This window comes from Microtus pennsylvanicus, chromosome 14 (genome assembly GCF_037038515.1).
Source record: "Microtus pennsylvanicus isolate mMicPen1 chromosome 14, mMicPen1.hap1, whole genome shotgun sequence".
Taxonomy (NCBI): Eukaryota; Metazoa; Chordata; class Mammalia; order Rodentia; family Cricetidae; genus Microtus; species Microtus pennsylvanicus.
In genome coordinates this window covers 14,737,818-14,755,829 of record NC_134592.1, presented here as the reverse complement: position 1 = coordinate 14,755,829, position 18,012 = coordinate 14,737,818, and the positions used below count along the sequence as shown (strand labels likewise).

General features: G+C 41.4%; 1 protein-coding gene across 2 annotated transcripts in view; it reads left to right on the top strand.

Annotated features, from left to right (window-relative positions):
• Window positions 1-4,341: 4,341 nt before the first annotated feature.
• The window catches only part of Ppp4r4 (protein phosphatase 4 regulatory subunit 4), a 97,757-nt gene continuing 84,086 nt past the window's right edge, over window positions 4,342-18,012 (top strand). For both annotated transcript variants that reach the window (XM_075947736.1, XM_075947734.1), the window contains exons 1-2: window positions 4,342-4,818; window positions 6,181-6,254. Coding sequence is in view for 1 of the 2 variants with exons in the window: in XM_075947734.1 (XP_075803849.1) it covers window positions 4,696-4,818; window positions 6,181-6,254 (197 nt within the window). In the remaining variant the exon portion in view is untranslated. The remainder of the gene's footprint in view (window positions 4,819-6,180; window positions 6,255-18,012) is intronic.

Here is an 18,012-nt window from a genome sequence, read left to right as displayed (position 1 = left end):
GTAATAGCAACCATTTATGCTTGGAAATTTTTAAAGCATCGAATGCATATTATCCTGTTAATTCTTTCAACCACAATTGATCCTAAATACTATTATTATTTAAGATTTACTTTTAATTGTGTGTGTGTGTGTGTGTGGGTGGGTGTGTGTGTGTGTGTGTGTGGGTGTGTGTACTAGTGCACATGTGAATACAGATTCTCAAGAAGTCCAGAAGAGGGTTCAGACCTTCTGGAGCTAGAGTTACAGACTGTTATGAACCTTCTGACATAGCAATAGCACTTAAGTCTTCTGGAAGAGCAGTATGTGATCTTAACTACTGGGCTCTTAAACATCTCTAGCTTTTATTGTTATTCTCTTTTAAAAGACTTATTTATTTATTATGTATACAGTGTTCTGCATGTCTGTGTACCTGCACGACAGAAGATCCCATTATAGATGGTTGTGAGCCACCGTATGTTTGCCAGGAACTAAACTCAGGATTTCCGGAAGAGCAGCCAATGCTCTTAACTTATGAGCCATCTCTCCAGCCTTCTTATTGTTATTTTTTTTTGTGTGTGCATGTGTGCATTTGGTGTATGTATGTGTGTGATGGGTGTCTTTCTCTACTGTTTTGAATAATATTTTTTGGGGACGGGCTCTCACTGAACCTGGAGTTTACTGCTTTGGTTAGACTGGCTGTCTCTGGAGCCTCCCATGATCCACCTACCTATTGTGGAGTAATCTTTTTGTACACTGTGAAAATTTGTCACTTGGATTGGTTTAATAAAAAGCTAAATAGCTAATAGCTAGGTAGGATTTTAGGGGCAGAGAGAATGCTGGGAAGAAGAAGGGCAGAGAAGGTAAACAGATGGGGAATGAGTTGGACATACAACATGGGATAAAGGTAAAAGTGACGTGGTAGAATGTGGGTTAATAAAAATATGGGTCAAACTAAGTTATAAGAGCTAGTTAAGAAGAAGCCTAAGCTATCGGCTGAATTTTCATAATTAATAAGAAGTTTTGTGTGGTTATTTGGGAGCTGACAGGCGAGACAGAAAAATCTGCCTACACCTGCCTTCACCTTCTCCCCGGCATGTGCCACCTATGTAGCTTTTACGTTGGTCATGGGGATTCAAAGCCAGATCCTCACTGAGCGCAGCAAGCTCTTTACCCACTGAGCCACCTCCCCAGTTCTCTAAATACTATTACTGGTTCTAACTTAGAGACATTAAAGGACAGAGTGACATTAATTAGGGTGGTGGGGAGTAACTGAGCCCTGACTAAAGTCAGGGCAGTAAGCTTCAAAATCCTTGTGTCTGGCCTCACGTTACTAGTAAATGAATAAATGAGGCAGAGCTGTCTAGTTTTCCTTAGTGTGCTCTTCCCTAGATCACATAACTTCTCTGAGCCTCAGTTTCATGACTGGTCAAGCAGTAACAGTGCAGCGTCTTCTCTGCACGTTGCAAGCCTGCTGTGAGTGCACACTGAGTCAGGTGTAAAAGCAGGGCAGGAAAGAAACCCAGCGCCCTGAGCACTGCTCTTCCGCATCTTACTGGTGGAGACAGAACTGAGACTCAGGTTTCCTAGCAGCCAGGCTACTTCCATTCCAGGATGGTCATGGGAACACTTACAGACGGAAGCCATCAAATTGTGCATTTTCTCTTCACCAACCTCCCTTCTATTAGCCAGCATCAAAGCCATGTCTATGTAGTTAGTCAAGCAACCGTGTCAAAGAGTGTCACCAAATCTCAGATGACACAGTTATAGCGTCCAAATATGCAATCCTTCTTAGCTGGAGCAGGGTCAGGTTCATAAGTAATATTTACTTTTCATGATTGATCAAGGATCAAAGGGAAAGGGAGGGGAGAATTTCAGAAATTAACAGCAAATGGAAGCCACATGGGCTTTGGTCCCTGCTGCAGCAAGCCTTTCTGTCGGACTTTCTTTTGTGGGCCCGCCAGCCCCAAATAATGACACAGAGATTATTATTAATTATGAAAGCTTTGTCTTTAGATTAGACTTGTTCTGTGCTAGCGTTCATAACGTAAACGAACCTGCTTTAATCAATCTATGGTTTGTCATGTGACTTTTTCCTCTCTTCCATTCTGTATGTCTAACTTGCTTGGCATCTTGCTGGCATCTCTCGTGTGCCTCTGGTTCAAGCTCTCTGAGTTCTCCTCCCTCTGTCCGGAAGTCCTGCCTAACCTCTCCTGCCTATCTATTGGCTGTTCAACTTTTTATTAAACCAGCTACAGTGACACATCTTCACACAGTTTAAAGAAATACTCCACAACGCTCCATGACTTTGCCCCCATCCCCATCATATTTCTGCTCCTTTCCATGGCTCCTTGACTACTACTCTTTGTAGACGAGGGAACATAAAATCAGGATGCTAGCTGTGGGCTCACCACCAATGATTTCTATTTTGAATTTCAAAAGAAACATTGGGAGAAAAACAACAGTGAATAGTGGGGAGACGCACTCTATCAGATATTAAGACAGACATTAGTTCCCCCTGCTATCCTTAGGGAATATATTTCAAGATGCCTACCAGATGCTTGAAACCTAAGATAAATATCTGACTTTGTATATTCTGTTTTCCCTCTATATATACATATCCAAAATAGTTTATGAAGTAGACACCTTAAGGGAATCATAATGGGAACTAACAATAAATAAATAAATAAGTAAAATAAATCTAACCTAAACACAAGTACTGTGGCACCACAACAGCCTACCTGATAACCAAGATGGCTGCCAAGTGACTAATGGGTGGTTGGTGTATACCATATGGATACTCTGAGCATGGGGTGATTCATGTTCCGTCTCAGCTAGGATGAACAGAATGGCATGAGATATCTTTACTTCAAGTAGAGCATGATTTAAAGTGTTGGGAAGTTTTCAGACCACAGATGATGGGCAGTAAATGAAACCATGAAAAATGACACTGTAGCTGGAGGAGTACTGTATAACTAAGGCATGGGAATATAAAGACAGGCTGGAAAAGTAGCTAAGTTGTTGGCCTGTGCATGAAGCCCTAGCTTTAATCCAGGGCTTCACACCAGGAATGGCATGCATACTCTCACTGAAGCTGAAGGCACCCTGTAAGCTCCAGAGATTCTTGTGTCTCCAGTCCCTACAGTGCTGGGGTTGCAGGTTCAAGTTTCTCTCTCTCTCTCTCTCTTTCTCTCTCTCTCTCTCTCTCTCTCTCTCTCTCTCTCTCTCTCTCTCTCTCTCTGTGTGTGTGTGTGTGCTGGGATCTGAATTCATTTCTTTAAGATTGCACAGCAAGTGCTCTTACTCACTGAGCCATCTCTTCAGTTCATCTTAGTCTTTAAAAAATTGTGTGTGCTTGTACACGCACGTGCACGTGCATGCAGGCATGTAAGATGGAGAGAGTGTGGAGGCTATAGGACAACTTGTAGGAGTCAGTTCTCTCTCTCCACCTAAGTATGTTCAACAGGCAGAACTCAAGGTGTCAGGTGTGGCAGCAAGCTCCTTTATCCACCGAGCCTTCTTGATCCCACACTCTCCTTTTCCTTCAAAAAACTAATGTGTATGGTGTTTTGCCTACATGTATGGTTGTGTACCACATGTGAGCATTGTTCAGGAGGTCAGATGCCCTGAAACTGGAGTTTCAGAAGGGTGTTGGCTTCCATGTAGGTTCTGGGAATTGAACTCTTGTCCTCTGGAAGAGCAGCCAGTGTTCTGCTCACCCGCCTTATTCTTGCTAGAACTAAATATAAACTAGTCTGCGAGCTCCTCTAGAGCAAGGCACTACTCCACCAAGGTCTTAAGTATCACTTTCCACTCACCCCACCGTGCCAAACACTAGCTTCTGGTACCCTAGGAAGAGCCGCTCTCGTCACAACCTGAACAGGTCCATGTTTCATTCTAAAAGGGCTGGCTCTAGCATCTCTTAGTAAAGCCTTACTATTTTTTCAGGATTCAGTTTAGGTCTCTCTTCTAGGAGACCCTTTGGGACTTTTCCCTTCCCCCAATGTCAGCGCCGTAGGATTGTATTCCTATACCTTTGTCCCCTACCCTCAGACACACATTGCGCACTAATCGTCCGATTTGGCCACTCAAAGTCCCAGTAGGCCCGGGGAGCTAAGCTAACAGGTGCTTGTCCGCATCAGCAGCGGGGCATCAGGGAAGACAGAGCAGCCCTCAAATAACCGGAAAGTTACTCTCACAGGTGCATGACAGCCCAACCCACCGTCCTCTCTCCACCTCTTCACTCTCATTGGCTTAGCCTGCCCGCGCCCATTCCCCGCCTTCAGCCCGCCTCCCGGTCGCCTGGGGACGAGGAGAGCTCTGCGCACGCGCCGAGAGGCGGGGCGCGCCCCTTGAGGGCGGGGCGCGGGCCGAGGGAGCCCGACCGGGGCGCGTCGTTGCGAGGCAGTTGCGTCCTACGGCGCGCGCAGCCCCCCGGGCGGGGGCGGGGGCGGGGCCGAGGCGGCCGCTGAGGCGGCTCCCTGCTCTGGTCCCGCCCCCTCCGCGCACCCCGCCCCCTCCACCCACCCCGCCCCCTCGGCGCGCTGCGCTCGGGCTCCCGCCGCGCTCGATCTCTCGCCGCCCGCGGCCTCTCGCTCCGCTCGCCCGCGGCCGAGAGCGGGACCACAGAGTCCTTCTGGTGGGCGGCGCGGGGCTACGCGCGTCCGGCATCCCGGGGCCGCTCGGGCCGGCCGGCGAGGGAGCCCCCCTCGGCGGTCCATGCATCCGCCGCCGCCCGCCGCCGTCGTCGCGATGGATTTCGGGCAGAACAGCCTGTTCGGCTACATGGAGGACCTGCAGGAACTCACCATCATCGAGAGGCCGGTCCGCCGGAGCCTCAAGGTGCGCAGGGCCGAGAGACGCTTCCCTCAGGGCGGTCCGCCCGACCCGGCGGCATCCGACGTCCCCGGTCGCCGTGTCACCGCAGCCGCCTTAGAGCCTCACTCTCCGCCGCAGCCGAGGGTCGGCCTGTCCCTGTCCCCTTGACTGAAGCCTGCCCTTTCCCCTGACTGAAGCCAGCCCCTCACTCTGACTGGAGCTAGCCCTGTCTCCTCGCTGAGGCTAGCCCCTTCCTCGGACTGGAACCAGCGGGGTCCCTAGACTGCGGCCAGTTCTGTCTCGGAACTGAAATCAGCACTGTCCCCTGACTGGAACCAGCCCGTCCCCCGACTCGGTCCCTCGACTGCGGCCAGCCTGCGCCCCACCCGGCTCCGGCCTCCCCCGCGAACGGCCAAGCCGCTGTTCTTGTAGCCAGCCTCGGTGTGTCCCTCATCCGCAGCAGGCTTCTCTCTGGGTCTGTGTTCCCAGGTTCTGGATGCTGGCCCACTTTCGGGTTCACACAGCCCTACCTCGGTCTCTCAACCGGACATCCCAGGTCCCATCCATTCACGGTCCTCACCCCGACCTCTTCATACGATCAAGCTTGGGTCTCCTGGTGCCCAGTGCGGCATGGCTTCCCTTCACCTCCCGAAGACAGGCACCCTTCCCAGAGTTGTCCTAGTTGAGGGTTTTAAAGCCTCTCCCATCCGGAGTCACCATGCATCCCTTTCCTCCCAGCCCCTCCAGGACTGTAGGTGGGACCCTGCTCCTCAGCCCCCTTGAGGGAGTCAACCTTTATTTGTCCGTCCCCCCCCCATTAGCTCCCCCACCCCGCAAAGTCATCTTCCCAGCCTTCTGAGACGCCAACCCTCATCCTTACAGACGGTAAACCTAGTTTCAGGACCCTTTCCCTCCTCATCTGGCCACTCCCTCATAGTTCTCTTGAACCTTTGATTTCCTTTCAGTCTGAGTCTCTTGGGCTCCCAACCGAGCTCCAAAGCTTGTCCTTTTCGATGCCATTCAACTCGTAGTCTATACCCCCCCCCCCCCAAAGCATTCTCTGGTGTGGAAAAATGCTTTAGTCTTGGAGGATTCTGTTGGAGATAAAAATATGTGAATATATGTATCTGTGTCCACATGTGGTATATATGCATATGAAGTTGGTTCCAGCAAGGTCCTGGACTCTGCAAGTTAGAGTAAAAACAGTCCCCGCGCCCAACCCCCCACTGGAGACCTTGATGTTTGCTATAAAGTAGAGGAATCATCAGACTGAATGAGTTGTCGTTGCTATAACTGAAACCTTTTCACCAATAGGGTCTTTGAGGGTCTTTGGGAGGCAAGAGGGACCAATGTTTGCACATCTAATTTGCATATTATACTTGACAGACACCAGAAGAAATAGAAAGATTGACCGTTGATGAAGACCTCAGTGATATTGACAGGGCTGTTTATCTGCTCAGGTATGTCTCAGTCTTTCTGTCAGATTGCCGCTCTTTGCCTGTGGGGCAAACAAGCACTGTTTCTGAAATGTCATGTTTCAATTGTCGATGGTGTTCAGATTTACTCTCCCACTTGAACAAAGTACTTTTTTTTGCATGCATCATAATTATGTTGTGAATTAGGTTAGGCTTGGGCTTATGAATTTGAGAACTGAAATCAAATAACATATCTAATTTAAAGAACATTGCCTGGAGGAAGAAAAGCAGAAGAGCTAATGGTTTGAATTGAATCACATCCTTTTAAAATTACTTTCCAACTTTGCTCATGCAGGAGTCAGTTAGGATAGATTAGATTTAAGGGTATCCAGTGATTAATTTTAAAGCTCATTGTAGAGAATGAATATTACATGCTATTTCCTATATAGAAAAATTCACAAATACAGATTTGTGCTCAGGATATATTTATATTAGTTTTGCAGTATTAGTTTACATTGCACAAGCGTTTCTTTTTTTAAAAAAATTAAATTGAATCTGGTCTAATTTAAGTTTCAGACCATCTCAAAGGCTCTATAGAATAGCTTCAGACAAATGGTTATGTTATATTATGTATGCGTCAGATGATCCTACATTATATCAAACACAAAGGTCTCTAATCCTGGGGGTGGAGGGCAGGGAGCGGGGACTGTTCTTACTCTTCTAACTTACAGACTTCAGGACCTTACTTGAATCAACTTCATATGCATATATGAACATACTAATACAAATGTTCAGAATCATTTAAAAGGTAAATATATTGATGAAAAGTCTTCAGAAATAGAAATGTCCTAGGCATTTTGTATATATTTAAAATTATTTTTATCTATTATGTATTTTTTTCCTTTTGGTAAATTAGTCTTCACTTTTGCTGTTGGGAATCAGATTTTGAAAACTGGTATTACCTCCTACAATGTCTGTTCTCCTTGTTTCCTTTGCTTACGTCTACTTTACTAGCTTCAAGTGCTGACCAGCTTCTTATTCTGTTCTTGATTATAGACGATGGATCACATTTCCAGTCCCATCATGTTTATTGAATGAGTATATAAGAAATTCCTTTTCTAAGATTCTTCCTCCTCCTCTTCCTCAGACTCCAGGCCTTGCCCAGTGAAGCAAACTGTTCACCACTGATCTGTATCCTAGCCTCTCTCTAGGATTTTTCTTAATTATTATTTATATATTATATATATATATTTTCTTAATTATTATTATATATAACCTGGTGGCACCTTGAGTTTCTGTTCTTGCTATTTATCAATATACCTACCATTCAGACCCTGTTGATTATGGTTTTCAATGAACATAACAAACAAAAACCAAGCCAAACAGATAGACAGGCAGACAGACAGACAGACTAGCACAAGGAAGCAAGCAAAGTGAAGGGGAGCTTGGTGGCCACACTTGTAATCCCAGTGTTTGGGATTGATGCAGGAGAATTGCTGAGAGTTCAAGGACAGCCTTGGCTACATAGGGAATACCAGGGCAGCCAGGGCTTCATAGTGAGACCTTTCCTGTCCATTGGCTTTCACCATGATTCTTGTGCACATGACTAAACAGTTGAAGAATATTGGATACATTTCTCTTGATATGCAGCCCCTGATGATTGCAAATAAGTCCTGCTTATTCCTGTGGCATACTTTTCTTTTAGTGTAAACCCTTACTTATGATCAGGAAACAGAGAGTTGTACAGACGCCTCACTCTAGATGTCATTGATAAACCTGTTTTTTAAGTTTATTTTTTACTTTGCTTTTACTGTTGATTAGAGAACTAAGTTGCCTGCCTGCCTTCCTTCCTTCCTTCCTTCCTTCCTTCCTTCCTTCCTTCCTTCCTTCCTTCCTTCCTTCCTCCCTCCCTCCCTCCCTCCCTCCCTCCCTCCCTCCTTCCTTCCTTCCATTCTTTTTTCTTTTCTTCCCTTCCTCTTCTCCTCCCCTTCCCTCCCCTCCCCTCTCCTCCCCTCCCCTCCCCTCCCCTCCCCTCCCCTCCCATTCCCTCCTTTCCTTTTCAGATATCCAACATAAATTTCCCTTATGGACCCTCATAAAGGCCTTATGAGACAGATATACCTCATACCCCTTTTCAAAGAAGAGAGTTTAAAAAGAAATACCTGTCTCCTTTGGTTTCTTATGGATAGGGGAACACTAGTTTGCTTATGTGTGGGTTCTTTTGTATTACTACCCTCTCACCACCTCCTGGGGGCAGGTGTGTTTGGGAAAAGTGGGGTTTCTCTAGAGGAATTAAGGCAGGATTACCTGAAGGGTTCTTTCTTCCCCAGGACTCAGGAGGGTGCAGGGTTGTTTTTACAGATGTATTCAAACTGTTTCTGTTAAAGCTTGCTTTCTTATCTGCTCTCTTGGAGTGAGCTTTCTATTTTAAATAATTTATTCTCTTAAAAAATTGTCTGAATATTCTAGAACCTAAGTAGGAACGTCAGTCTTTTCCCTCTGTAGATGATTTTCAGGTTTAATTTTGAGTGCTTCACTATTCCTAGTATTGGATTTGTGTATTTACTTGTGTGTTATATTTGCTTCTTTGGTTCTCTTATTGTGTATTTAAACTCTGGGACTCATTTAAAATATTTATTTATTTTTGTATATGGGTGTTTTGCCTGCATGTCTGTGCTCCACGTGTAGTCAGTGCCTGAAAAAGGCATTGGATCTGATGGAACTGGAGCCTCTATCCTGTGAAAGAACAGCCAATAATTATTAACAAAATTAATAAATCAATAATTTTATATAAAATAAATTAATAAAACAAATTAACCACTAAGCTATCTCTTCACCGACCCCCATTCTTGAAATATTAATAATACTGAATTAGAATGTGTAAGCATCAGTAGGCGAAGCTTTACATTTATGGAGGTTCTCATAGCATTTAAATTGAATCCAGCATCTATTAACAGACAAATTCAGTGTTTACTTTGAAAGTGTGACAGGCCAGTTATCATTGCCATTTTAACAGAAAGTTTAGAACATTACGATGCTTGAAGATTTAGCACAGATGATTTTGTGGTTTTGCATAAATATGATGCTGATAGACCCATCTGTGGCATTTAGAACCGAAGCAAAACAACTTCCCAATAGTCACAGCTTGTGTCTTAGTCAAACTCAGAGCACAGCATCTTTTTCCTGTTCTCTCTCTTCTGTGTGATTTTGGCATGTATTTTAGGAATGTACTCAAAATATGTGAATAGTTTTATTAGAGAAGAGTCTAAGTATGCATACTGTATTTTCATTAAGTTTTAGCAATCTTAGTATACAGTTGTTCCCCCCCCCCCTATTTAGAAATTCAGTTTCTCATGTAAAGGAAGCACTTCATGGCTTCTTTCTGGCATATCCAAATTGCCAGCCCTACTAGCCCAATGCTTTGGCCATTACTAAATAAGGAATACTTAAACACACACACACACACACACACACACACACACACACACACACACACTACTATATTGCAAGACATTGCAAGAAGAATTTTTTTCATTTTTTCAGAAATGGCATGCTATTTATAATTTATGAATTTTTTTTATTTCCGGAATTTTCCATTCAGAATCTTCTAATAGTAATTGTGGGTGAATAACAAACCACAAAAAGCAAAATCTTCGGTAAAGAAGAACTATTGTACCACATTTCGTTGATCTGTTCATCAGCAAATGAACATTTTAGGCTGTTTCTAGTCAGATCTGAACCTTTTGGAGCAGTAATGTTAATTTTTTTCAGTGTCACTTGGATCCATGTGGTCACCCTTCACTCTGCCTTTCCTCATTCCAGAATATCCCTTGTAGACCTGTCTAATATTTCACATCCCAAGGTCCATCTGCAGTCTAGCACCAGGAGGCCTTCCCCAACATTAAAGCTTCTCTCAGTTTCCCTATTGTTTTAGTACTTGTATCTCTCAAAAGACAAGTCAGGCAGTGGTGGCGCACGCCTTTAATCCTAGCACTCGGGAGGCAGAGGCAGGTGAATCTCTGTGAGTTCGAGACCGGCCTGATCTACAAGAGCTAGTTTCAGGACAGGCTCTAAAACTACAATGAAACCCTGTGTCAAAAAATAAAAACAAAGACAAATACTCTTTTATGCGCCTTAACTTGTATGCCTTTTCTTTACCAGATTTCACACTTATTGAAGGACAAGTCAAGTTCTTTTTAATTCTTTCTTGTTCTTTTTGTGAACTGAATATATCTTTTTGTTTGTTTGTTTGTTTGTTTTTGAGACAGGGTCTCTCTTTGTAACATATTCACTGCCCTGGAACTTGCTTTGTAGACCAGGCTGGCTTTGAACTCACAGAGATCCACCTGTCTCTGTCTCCCGAGTCCTGGAATTAAAGGTGTATGGCACCATGCCCACACAGTAAAGTATATTTAAGATGGTCAAAACCCCAGAGGAATTAAGCAACTTGTGGTATGTGTGTGTGTGTTTGTGTATGCGTGCACAAGCATTTATCGTGGGCAGTGGAATCAGGCTATATCCTTTTCTATTATTCATTGCTTTTGTGACTATAGGAAAGTTACTAAAGTTTTGGAGATTGATTTTTTTTCATTTGCAAAGTGAAAATATCCCTATTTCCCAAAAATGTGAACTGTGTGGAGCACTTAGCACACAGTGGGTGCCCAGTTAATTCTAGACTTCAGTCTCTTTTCTGCTTTCCCTGCTTCTCCATCTCTCAGAGCTTAGCATACATTTCAAAGTCATAAAGAGAATACTGCTATTATTTTTTTCTGCCAATAACTTAATAAAGTATAAGTAAACTTATCAACTGAAGTTTGCAATAGATTACTGTTAGCTTCCTTTGCTGAGTGGGATTGGCTTGCAGATGTATAGCTATACTGCAAATGATGCCCCATCTTAGCAATATGCTACTGATATTTTGCTTTGAATGTGTTCACTAGATAGTGCACCTAACCCATATTTATATGTTGCTTACTTTTAAAGCCACTTGAAAGTATTTTCTACTTTGTACTGTGAGTTTTTAAACATTTTGTACTCTGGCAGTGAAGGAGGTTCAGGGGCAATGAACACAGGGCAGTAAATTATGGTTCCCACTAAGAGCTCTACCTCACTCTGTAAGGTGGTAGCCAGGGATAGTACCAATGAGTAGCTTTCTGTCATCTAGGTTTTGATTTCTATCTTACAGAATACCTATTCCTCTTAAGCAAAAATTTGTATGGAAAACCTTACTGGATGCCTACGTTTTAAAGAGCTTCTATTTCTTTACATGTCTTTGCTTTTTCTTTATTATTATGATTTCTAGTTTTGAGGTCTTCTGCTTTCAGTGTTGTTTTAGTCGTTTATGGTGAGGTTCTGTTCTGTCTACTCTTTAAATACTTAAGGTAAAATTAATGAATTTAGAATCTCATTTAAAGAGGGACGTGTGTGTGTTATCTTCTAAAGAAAACTTTGAAATTACACAGAAATGTTCAAAGGTCATAAATATATAACTTGTTTAACTTTCATAAATGAACACAGCTAAGGAACTATCATCATTAAGACATATTACATTAAGACATCAAACTATCTATTTGATTGACCCAGTAGCCTCCCACAGACTCATTCCTTTCCCTCCAGCTTCTTTATAGGAACCACAATCTGTTTTTTGTTTGTTTTTGTGTCTGTGTCTAGTCTCTTTTGCTCAACATTAAAGAGAGGTTTATCCATATTGTTGCAAAAAGCAATAGGTAGTTTGTTTTTGTTGCTGTATGGTATTCTTGTAGGAATGTATCACAACTTATAATGCCAATGATGGATGTCTACCTTGCTTCTAGTTTGGGGCTTTTATGCATAATGCTGCTATATGCATTATATATAAGTCTGAGGTAAATAGATATATTTCTTTTAGTTATCTTTTCTAGAAATAGAGTAATTGGTCATAGCATACTCCTATGTCCAAACTTGAAGAACTGACTGATGTTCTCTGAAGTGCTTTTATCAGCTTCTAATTATGTCAACAGTGCATAAGTGGTCCCACTGATATATTTTTAGGAAACAAAGCAACAAACTTCCTAGCCCACCAGAGATAACTTAACCGTCATCTCAGTTAACAGTTTTTGTGTGTTTCTGTCCTTTGTCTTGACTTTCTTATGTCTGTTAGCTTCTCTTCTTCCCCACAGGAGAATTTCTGTACACTTTCACAATGGTACTTACTTTGTCTCGGCTGTGCTTAGAAGACTCTTGGTTACATGAGTAATGAGATGTTTTATGTGTTTTTTTTTTTTGAAAAAGAAGCAAAGCGAATGTTGGAGCTTTTTTTTTTTTTTCCTTGAAGGTACCACCCTTGTCCTGCTGCTTTTAATGAGCCCCAGAAGTCCTATTTTTTTAAAAAACTTCTGAGGGACATCCTCTGTGAAATTGATGTCCAACTGACTTACCCTTTTACATAGAAATTCCAGTACTCCTTTTATTTGTTGTTTGTATAGGACCATTGTTTTCTGTATTAAGAGACAGTTATAGATACAGCTCAGCTACTTGTCTTCCATCATAACAAATAGCAAATGACTTTAGTATTTGGTAAACTGTGAAGTCCCTGTTCTGGATTTCTAGGTCTCTAAATAGTAAGAGGCTTGGGGATGATGCCCATCTCTTTTTCCTTGTCTTCTGTTCTGAGGACAACTGCAGGAGGTATCTGCTTTCTTTTCCCCTCGTTCTGAAGCTGCAGGAAGCTCTTTCTGGGAATCAGAAGGCAGAGCAGCCTCATGGGATCTGCAGGATAAGCTTCAAAATAAAAGGTGAACTATTTTCATCATTGTAAAGTGACCCATATAAAGTCATTGGAGAGGTTTGGAGTTTAATAGCAAGAAACTGTTATGAGAGAGCTAGGCAAGTTTTCATCTTGTAAGTACAGTTATCTGACTACTTACGAAAATGCTTAGAAATTTCTATAAGAAACTATTATAGAATTATTTAAAATAAATGATTATATACATTTGAATACAATATAAGCCAAGTCATGTAGCTACAATAATGTAGCTATAATAAACATAAGTAAGTTTTACATACATTTATATTTTTACAAATAGCTAATCCATACATACTTTGGGGATGAAGTTAAGGATTAAATTTTATCCTAAAGAATACAAAATGGGCTCCCAGTAAACATTTGGAATTGTATTCCTTAGCTTGCAGCCTTAGATGAAGTTAACAGTGGTTTCTTAGTGTTTACATCAAGAATTAGTGTTTATTATACAAGTGATAAAAGTCATACCTTTTAAGTCTTCAAGTTGGGACTAAATGAAGGCCATGAAACCATTGAACAAACTCTATTGATCATTTAAATCTGTACATTTTTGGACATGGACATTTAATTTGTATAGTGTCTTTCATAGGTCATGTTGGCCATCAGAAGTAGGAGGCAAGGAGAAATGATGAGGCTTAGTTTCTCATAGTCCCTGTTTCTGCCATTTCCTCATAAGATTCTAGTGTATGATAATTACATCAGAATTGTTAAATATCTTATGCCCTTCTTGATAACATGCCTCATAATTTAATCTTCCTTCCAATCAGAAATGTTAATAATGGAAGAGAGTTGTAGTGCAGCTAGAGGTTACTTTATAATGACTCTTATGAATTTAAATTGAAGTATACCAAATATTTATCAAGCATGTACATGCTAGGCTTTTCCTGATAAATAAATGGGTGTGCATTAACAAATAACTGTATTCAAGGAAGTCATTGTTTAGCAGGCAAATAAATTTTATGAATTTTCAATGGCATAGAAGTCATTCCTAATTATTCACAAGTATTTTTTTTATCATGTGGAGACTGAGGCTTATTCACTTACTTTATTAGACCTTGGGTAAATTGTGTCTCTTCTCTGAACCCAAGCCTTGCCTAATCTAAGTAGGAATATTAATACCTACTTGTAGGATAGGCAAAAGGATTAGAGGGAATGAATGTAGCTTGATACAGAGTTGTGTCACGGAGGTTTTCTGCCCCGCTCAGTCCTGCAGCCATTCAGTCCCAAAGAAACACAGAGGTCTACATTAATTATGAGCTGATTGGCCTATTAGCCCAGGATTCTTATTAACTAATTCTTACATCTTAAATTAGCCCATAATTCTTGTCTGTGTTAGCCATGTGTCTTGGTACCTTTTATCAGTGAGGTGTTCTCATCTTGCTTCCTACAGAGGTTTCTGCCCTGCCAGGTCCTGCAGCCGTTCAGTCCCAAAGAAACCACAGAGGTCTACATTAATTATAAACTGATTGGCCTATTATCTCAGGCTTCCTTATTAACTATTATTTTAAAAATATTTATTTATTTATTATGTATACAATATTCTGTGTGTATGTCTGCAGGCCAGAAGAGGGCACCAAACCCCATTACAGATGGTTGTGAGCCACCATGTGGTTGCTGGGAATTGAACTCAGGACCTTTGGAAGAGCAGGCAATGCTCTTAACTTCTGAGCTATCTTTCCAGCCCTTACTAACTCTTACATCTTATATTAACCCATAATTCTTATCTGTGCTAGCCATGTGGCTTGGTACCTCCTATCAGCATGGCATTCTCATCTTGCTTCCTCTGTGTCTGGGTGACAACAACAGACTCAGCCTTTTCTCTTCCCAGAATTCTTCTGCTCTTGTTGCCCTGCCTATACTTCCTGCCTGGTTGCCCCGCCTATACTTCCTGCCTGGCTACTGGCCAATCAGCATTTTATTAAATCACTACAATATAAGTGACAGGGTACAAGACCATTGTCCCACAGCAGAGTTGTGTGGTCAGCAAAAGGTGATTTTTACTGTTCCTTTAAATTACCTGTTTTCAGGGTACAACATATTTTACTTTTGTTACAGAGGAAAATTTCTGTGCAGAAACTTTGTGTGGTCAGTTTTCTAGGCTATGATATCCGACCCCTCCTAAAATGTTATGCAAATAGCTTTATTGAGTATACGTCAAATAAATAAATTAAGCATACAGTTTAATGATTTTGAAAAACAGATACCTCGTCTGACCAGCATTTCAGTCAACACATAGAACATTTGCACTAGTATCCTTTTGCAATTAATCTTTCTCCTGACCCTAAGCAACCACTCATGTTTTTTTGTGACTGTTGGTTAGCTTTACTTGTTCTAGAATGTAGACATGTGTCTTCATATCTCTTGGATAAGTGCTTTAGATATAATACAATGAGTCATTTGTCAAGGATATTTTTTAATTTTTATAGCTTTGAGATACACTTGACATCCAGTAAGCTATATCTGGTGAGAATTTACATGTGTACTTATCTGTGAAACTATTATGAATAGGTAATAAATAAATTAGTCATCCTAGGAAGTTATTTTGTATTCTTTTGTCATGATTTTTACATCTCCTAGTTTTTCCTCTACCCAGAACAATTGTTGATCTGTTTTCTATTGCTATAGATTAGTTGTCAATTTGAGGGATTCTATGGACACGAATAGTGAAGATTATCTACTCTTTGCCCAGCTTCCTTTATTCAGTATAATTTCATTGAAATTCATAATTTTATGGTAGTGAGACATTTTGTTTATCCGCCATTCATCAGTTGATGAACATTTGGTTAGTTTGGGGGGAATTTTTGTAGTTTTTGAGTATTAAAAAACAAGTGACTATAAACATTAATTTACAAATCTTTGTGTGAGATGGCTATGGTGGCACATACTGTGATCCTACAATGTGGGAGCTAAAACCAGGAGGATCAGTAGTTCAAGGACAGTCTTAGCTACATAGTGAGTTTGAGGTTAACCTGAGATACATGAGACCATGTTTCATTTGTCCTTGCTCACTGTTTAAACACCAGAAGTAGAGTGGCTGGGTTGTATGCAGGGTCTATTATTACACTTTTATGAAATAGATAAACTGCTATTTTTTGGCAGCCTGTGTGAACAATCTCCTTAATTTTAAGCCAAGATAATGCAGATATAATGATGTTCCATAATAGCTATAATTTGGATTTCACAGTGGCCAGTGGAGGACATGTGTGTTAATGGAGCAGCCATGAACAGTCTTTTTTGATGATGTGTCTGTTTGAATCTTTGCTCATTGTTAGATATCCTTTCCAAGTGTTTTCTTCCAGCTGGTGGCTTGCCTCTTAATTCTCTTAGGTGTATCTTTTGAAAAGTAAAATCTTTTAAATTTGTTGAGACATAGTTTATTGATGTTTTTCTTTATAGTTAGTATTTCTGTGTCTTATTTAGGAGACATTTGCCTAACAGATCACCAAGATCTTTCCCCCTTTTTTAAAAAAAGAAATGTTAAGAATTTAGTTTTATCTGTTTTAGATCTATGCTCTTCATTTTAAGCTAAATATTCTAAATGTTACAAGTATTCGTTGTAAATGCTAAAAGGATTAGAGTTAATGTTTCTTCAGTATGTGGCTTTAGTGAGGGCCAGTTTGCTTTTATAAGACAGGTATTTGGGTTCTGTTTCTGTCACCTAAGCTCTTCAGTTGCTATGTTTCCTGGTTCAGGTGTTCAAAGTGATGACTGAGCCTGATTAAGACTGAGTCTAAGATAAGGAGATTGGACATCAGTTTCATATTCCAACCACTAGGTGGTGCCTGAGGAGTGAAACTGATAAAGTGGGCAGGAAAAAGCTTGTGAGGCCTCAACCCTACATGAAGAACTATAGGCAACCGAGGAAAGCTGGGAGCAGGAGATGTGATTTTCCCCATGGAAGAACACAGCAATGGGTTGTCTAGTGTCAAATTGTGTGTGAGTTAATTGATAAGTTAATTAGATTGATTCTGGTATCCACTCAACAATGTGTATGTTTCTCAAAGCATCCTGTTGGCCGTGTGTGTGTGTGTGTGTGTGTGTGTGTGTGTGTGTGTGTGTATGTAAGTTGTCAGTTTACTTATAAGAGGTAAGACCTCACTATATTCTATATCTTGATCTTACACAAATGTTGTCAGTTATGCCTCAGTTAATCTTAAAATCCCCCTTTTTATAGGTTACTTAGGATTTTGGTACTTCATATGTTATTAAGAGAAATGGTAAACTTGCCTAAAATAGTTATTTTACTATGAGGAATATCAAGAAGAAAATTGACTTTTTCTTGAGGAAAACATGCAGGTGTGAAGTGAAGAGTTCTATAGGAAGTCGTGGAAGATCCTAGAGGATCAGTAAGTAATTGTTTTAATCAGATTCTTGCTTTGTGGAAATTATGCTTTCACACTGACAGTTGGATGACTTTGAACGAGTTTCATAGTTGCTTTCTTTACTGTCACAAAGTGAAGGCCATGAGAGAGGTCATTTGTCTTTCTAAATCCCTGTCTAACTCCCACATTCTATTATGTCCTGTTGTTTCTTGTTCTTCATGTCACAGATAACTGGTTGAAGGTCTCTTTGTTCTTTTGGGGTAGAAATCACAAACAGGCAAGAGAAGTAGCTTCCATAGTGTTGATATCCCTGAGCTCTTGAGTGCCAGAGGCTTACAGACCAAGCTTTCAAATCAAGAGCCCGTTTGAAAGCTATACAGCCTTGAAAACTAGGGACTCATGGCTCCATGCTTTCTAAGCCAGAGACTTACTTACAGCTTGGTGCTCAGGTCAGTGGTTTACTGTTTGGGCTGTGAATGCCTGTGGCTCCTTGCACTCAGCAGCTAGTTTTGCAGAGCTTGAACTTGGGTGTTGGTGCTTCTTAACCCTGGGCAGCCCGATAGACCCACTTTTAGCAACTCTGGCTGCGTCCTCCCCTACGTGGTCTTTCTTATTCTGCTGTCCTTTATAGTCACATTCCTTAGTCTGTATTCCCTGCCACTCTCTGGAACTCTGAAGACATCTTCTAACTGCTGAATAA